The sequence below is a fragment of the Sinocyclocheilus grahami genome, unplaced genomic scaffold (assembly GCF_001515645.1).
Source record: "Sinocyclocheilus grahami isolate Dianchi unplaced genomic scaffold, SAMN03320097.WGS_v1.1 scaffold1286.1, whole genome shotgun sequence".
Taxonomy (NCBI): domain Eukaryota; kingdom Metazoa; phylum Chordata; class Actinopteri; order Cypriniformes; family Cyprinidae; genus Sinocyclocheilus; species Sinocyclocheilus grahami.
The window spans coordinates 132,477-137,269 of record NW_015506465.1 but is presented as its reverse complement, the minus strand read 5'-3'; the positions used below and the strand labels follow the sequence as shown (position 1 = coordinate 137,269).

Below are 4,793 nucleotides of genomic sequence, written 5' to 3'. Positions count from 1 at the left end.
GTGTGTGTGTGTGTTTGTGTACACCTCTAAAAAAATTAGCACTGTCTCTCAAAAGGAGTATGGAATAATCAGAGGCAATTCCCCAATAACAACAAAACCAAACAAAAAATAATAATAATTTCATAATAAACAAAACTGTTTTACATACTATTTACATACATTATAAATTACATTAATAGGTTACTAATAATGTATAAAGATAAAACATGAGCTATTAAGACTAATAACAAAATGAATAAATATTGACAGTCTTGCTTTAACAGCAAAACCGGATTCATGCCACACTTACCACAGATCAACAGTAAGAGAAGCGCGCGCATGGCTTTATGATGAGCTGCCTTCAACTGCCGCGCGACTTCTAAAATATGAAAATCACTAATCAGCTGTCACACAATTTCAGCTTATTATATTTATAACTACTTTCACATGAAACCTTCAGTAACATCGGTAATAAAACACAAGCATGCGTATGCATTTACTAATGCTGGAAGCGAGTACTCACATGTTTACTGTGATGTTGTCGATGGTCAAGCTGTTCTTCAAGCCTTTGAGACTTTGAGCGCTATCAGAGCCAGACGGACTTTCTGAAGTCCCGGTACAACCGCGGAAATGACCGATGGAAATCACGCACTGGATTACAGAGATGCCCGCTAAAGGTAAAGCGACACAGTCCTCAGGCAATGCCACCGACTCATTTAGGAAAAAAACTCCACTTCTTATTTTCCGGAGCGCCCACATGAACGAGTGTAGTCCAACAGGAATGCGCACGCTTCTGAAAGCTGATTTAAAAGAACTCTCCCAGTAAGAAGTATACCAATATCCGATTACATTTGACTCAATACTGTATTCCTTTTTTAATAGATTTAGGTTTAGGAAAGCTGCATGATCGATTAAGCAACCATTTAAATATTTATGCAAATAACTAATGAAAGACCTTCATGTTAAACATTGTCTGGTTATGTGAATAACGCTCACAAAATGAATTTATTGGTAACTTATTTCAACCAGGGTTTTTCAAGCCAGACTTGGAGAGCCCCAGAATAATAATAAAAGCTAGATTTTGTCAGCAACACTTTAGAATCACTTTATTTAAACTTAAAAATGCTTTTAAGATCATTAGTTAATGTTCCTTCAAATTTACACAAACCCTTGGTTTAAAACCCCGTCTCTAAACTAAACACCAGAGAGCATGCTGACAAGACACATATCCTCCACTAAATATGTATTTACTGTATGTGTCTATACTCATAACAGGACATTGCCTAATTTTACTCAGGTGATCTATCAAACATAATTTTTCTTATGAAATGAACAGGACTATTGGGAGAAGACAGTCAAACATATGACGTGAAACAAATATGTGATTCAGTGGTATGATATGAATCAAAGCTCAGGGTCAGCTAAAGCCACTGATCCAAACAGAGACAGGATTACTCCACAGAAATGAACATGTCCTGCCTAACACTAACAGACACAGGAAGGACAATGCAGAGACAGAAAAGCCAATGGGCTCAACTTTAAAGGTGCACTATATAATGCTGAAACAAACCTGAAATTCTGAAATATGCATAGTACCATAAAAATGAGGACTGATATATGTTTCATTGTAATATGTCCCACTGTTGAACTTTTTTCTACATTCTCTATCGCCCCCTCTTGTACTACAGATGTAATACACAAAAAACTGAGGCTGTTTCTGCATATAAAAAAAACAAAACAAAACAGTAACGTTTGCATTCCATATCAAAGGTTTAATGTGTTCATATATGTTTTTTACATAATATAAAAAATATGATGTTAGGCACTTCAGAGTTTAAATGTAACTACAGTTGAAAAGTTTGGGGTCGATAAGATTTTTCTTTGATAGAAGCCTCATGCTTCTTAAGTCTGCAAAGATCTATAAATTAGTAATATTGTGAAATAGCATTACAATTTAAAACAACTATTTTCTATTTTAATATTAAATGAACATTAAGTGTGAAGTAAGTGAATTTTCAGCAGCCTTTCAGGATTCTTTGATGAATAACTCTTATAAATCTTTTGTGACATTTTAAATGTCTTTACTGTCACTTTCGTCAATTTAAGCATCCTTGCTGAATAAAAGTGTTCATTTCTTTATTTTTTTTTTAATCTTACTGACCCCAAACCTTTGAACAGTAGTGCATGTCTTTGGCCACTAGGCTACACAACAGTTGGTCTGCAGTTCATTTAGTACAGTGGTTCTCAAATTGTGGTCTGTTTTGTTGATTGGCTTATTTAATTAAAAATAAAAAATAAAAAGCATTAAAAATATATAACATAAAACACCAATATTGAGTTAATCAAAATTAATCAAATTAATAAACTGACTGTTAACATTAAATTAATAACATAACTGACGGTTCTGTCAAGTGGATGTAAGCATTTGTTTCAATATCTAAGCTAGCAAACAGTCAGCTAGTTGCTAGTTTCAATAAAATATGAACAAAACAGCAGTTTAGAAAAAAAAATGGGTGAAAAAATGTAGGGAAAAAATGGTGACTCAAGTCAGCAACAGTGAAAAGGACATCAAATTAAACTTCTGGTATTAGATAGTCCATTTTTCAGCCCTCCGACACCTGAAAAATGTTGAGAACCACTGATTTAGCAGGACGACAATAAGACCTAGTACTTTACTCTGAAGTTTGTCATCAACTTCATAACAATTAAGTAGTGAAGCTGCTGATTTGTAATGAAATAGCAATTTGGGTTGTAATGGATCAATATATGAATCACACAGAGGGTGATTGAGATGTCTGATTTCCGGCTTTTGTCTGTTATTTACAGTTCCTACTGACAGTTGTTGTAGCCCATGACTTTTAATCGGATATATTCTCTGACTTCTGTAACGTTTTTCTCCAGATCCGCCAATTCATCCCGCTGCTGCTGCATTTTCTGCTCGTTCTTGTTGAATTTTCTCTCTAATTCTTCAAAGGAGGGACACAGAAAAACAAGAAGATGAGAAAAGAGCCAAACAAAGTCAGATATCTCAAAATATTCACATTTGTTACTGTGTTTAATAACAAAAATGACAGCATAAATAACACTTGGCTCATAGGTTCATTTGAGCATAACATTTCAGTGCTTTGCTTTAGTAAATGTTTAATTGGGCATTTGGACATACTTCTGAGGGTTTCCATGCCTGTGGTGGCTTTCTTCAGCAGTTCCTCTGCTTCTTTCTTCATCTCTATAGCTTTCTGGCTAATGTTACCTTCTCCTGTCCCGCCCACAGAGTCCACCTTCTCTTTCAGCTCATTATACAGATTCTCGGCATTTACCAGTTCCTTTTAAACACAAACATGCACACAAAAAAAAAAGTTAATGGAAGAAGCTCTAAAATATAGCTAGACGTGCACACACACACACACACACACCTCTTGAAGTCCAGCAGCCTCTTGAGTTGCATTGTCGGACTGAGCTTTGGCATCTTTTGCCATCTCCCTGTTCTGCTCCGTTTTATTCTTCAATAAAACCACTCCATGAGACAAATTGGCCAGTCGCATCATCACACCCATGAGGTTGCTGTCTAAATTGAAGAGTTTGTTGTCAAGCTGTTCGGGAAAGAGACAGAAGCAGATTAATTCAGATCTTAAGACTATGACTCGATATCAATTCAATAATGCTACAAAGAATCATGAGAAAAGTATGATGGTTTCCACAAAAAAATTGAAGCAGCGCAACTGTTTTCAACACTGATAATAATAATAATAATAATAATAAAGGCTTACCATAGTAGTGATGTTCTGGGCATTCTTGAGATTTTCTAGGGCTGTGGTCATTTCCTTCTCAGCTTTTTTTATGGCACTCTGAGAGGTTTCAAGTGCTTCTTTAGTTTTATTGATATTATCGCTCACCCCTTCAGCTTGAGCCCTGTGCAAACACAAAACCACACACACATACAATGTAATTTACTATAATGTGGATTTCTGTGTAAAATAGTGAGCAATGTTCTCTCTCGCTTACTTTGCATCTTGAGCTCTCTTAAGCAGATCCTTGACTTTGGCCAGTTGCTCTGAGGTGTGATTGAACACTCCCTCCACATTGGTGAGGTTGGCGATGTTAGCTTTGATCTGCTCGACGATGTTGAGTATTACGGTCCTGTTGACTGGCAAGGAGATTGCCAAAACCTGCTGGGCCACTTTTTCAATGCTTTCTGGATCTGCTCCCTCCTCTGAATATAGCAGTTTTAGTATTAAGAAAAAGGCTTTTTATTGTTTTCAAAAATGACAATTAGGCATTTATGATAATTAAACATGTTAAAATGACAGTTCGTGCAGAAATGTAAATTTATCATTTATTCACCCTTATGTTAATATAAAAATTTTTCTTTTTTTCTTTTTTTCTTTTTTGTTCCTCAGACAAAGTAAAGTATTGGATACATACTACTGTTGCCATACGGTTTTAACTACTGTCGTACTGTCGGTAAGAGTTTTTAAAGAAATTAATTATTTTATTAAGTAAGGATACATTAAAGGCACAGTATGTAAGATTATATTTTGCTGACTTGTGTACTTACATTATCCCAAATGTTTCGAAGAATGTTTAAATCCAGAGAAATAAGCAATTTTAACTAGTGACACGGTCACATTGTGTCGCCTGCTAATGACGTCATAAGCCCTCGATTTCCAAAGACGCTTTACACACGTTGTGTGTTTTAATAGACCGGTGACGACCGCACAGAGTAGCATTATAACAGAACTTTCAAACGTATCTAGTATGATAAAACAGCGCTGCTTTCGCGCCCACCCCCCCCCCCCGCCTCATCCCGAGCGGGG

The 4,793-nt window shown here is 35.9% G+C and overlaps 2 protein-coding genes across 4 annotated transcripts in view; both read right to left on the bottom strand.

Moving 5' to 3' along the window:
* The window catches only part of LOC107568838 (laminin subunit beta-2), a 46,880-nt gene extending 46,216 nt beyond the window's left edge, over positions 1 to 664 (bottom strand). Inside the window, exons 1-2 of the mRNA XM_016254828.1 lie at positions 503 to 664; positions 290 to 357 (exon numbers count right to left, since the gene is read on the bottom strand). Coding sequence (XP_016110314.1) covers positions 290 to 320 — 31 coding nt within the window. The 5' untranslated portion in view covers positions 321 to 357; positions 503 to 664. The remainder of the gene's footprint in view (positions 1 to 289; positions 358 to 502) is intronic.
* Positions 665 to 2,128: 1,464 nt separating this feature from the next.
* LOC107568836 (laminin subunit beta-2-like) overlaps positions 2,129 to 4,793 on the bottom strand; it is a 48,627-nt gene continuing 45,962 nt past the window's right edge. For all 3 annotated transcript variants that reach the window (XM_016254824.1, XM_016254826.1, XM_016254825.1), the window contains 5 exons: positions 3,982 to 4,189; positions 3,747 to 3,888; positions 3,393 to 3,569; positions 3,143 to 3,302; positions 2,129 to 2,945 (listed from right to left, as the gene is read on the bottom strand). In XM_016254824.1, the coding sequence (XP_016110310.1) occupies positions 2,809 to 2,945; positions 3,143 to 3,302; positions 3,393 to 3,569; positions 3,747 to 3,888; positions 3,982 to 4,189 (824 nt within the window). In that variant the 3' untranslated portion in view covers positions 2,129 to 2,808. The remainder of the gene's footprint in view (positions 2,946 to 3,142; positions 3,303 to 3,392; positions 3,570 to 3,746; positions 3,889 to 3,981; positions 4,190 to 4,793) is intronic.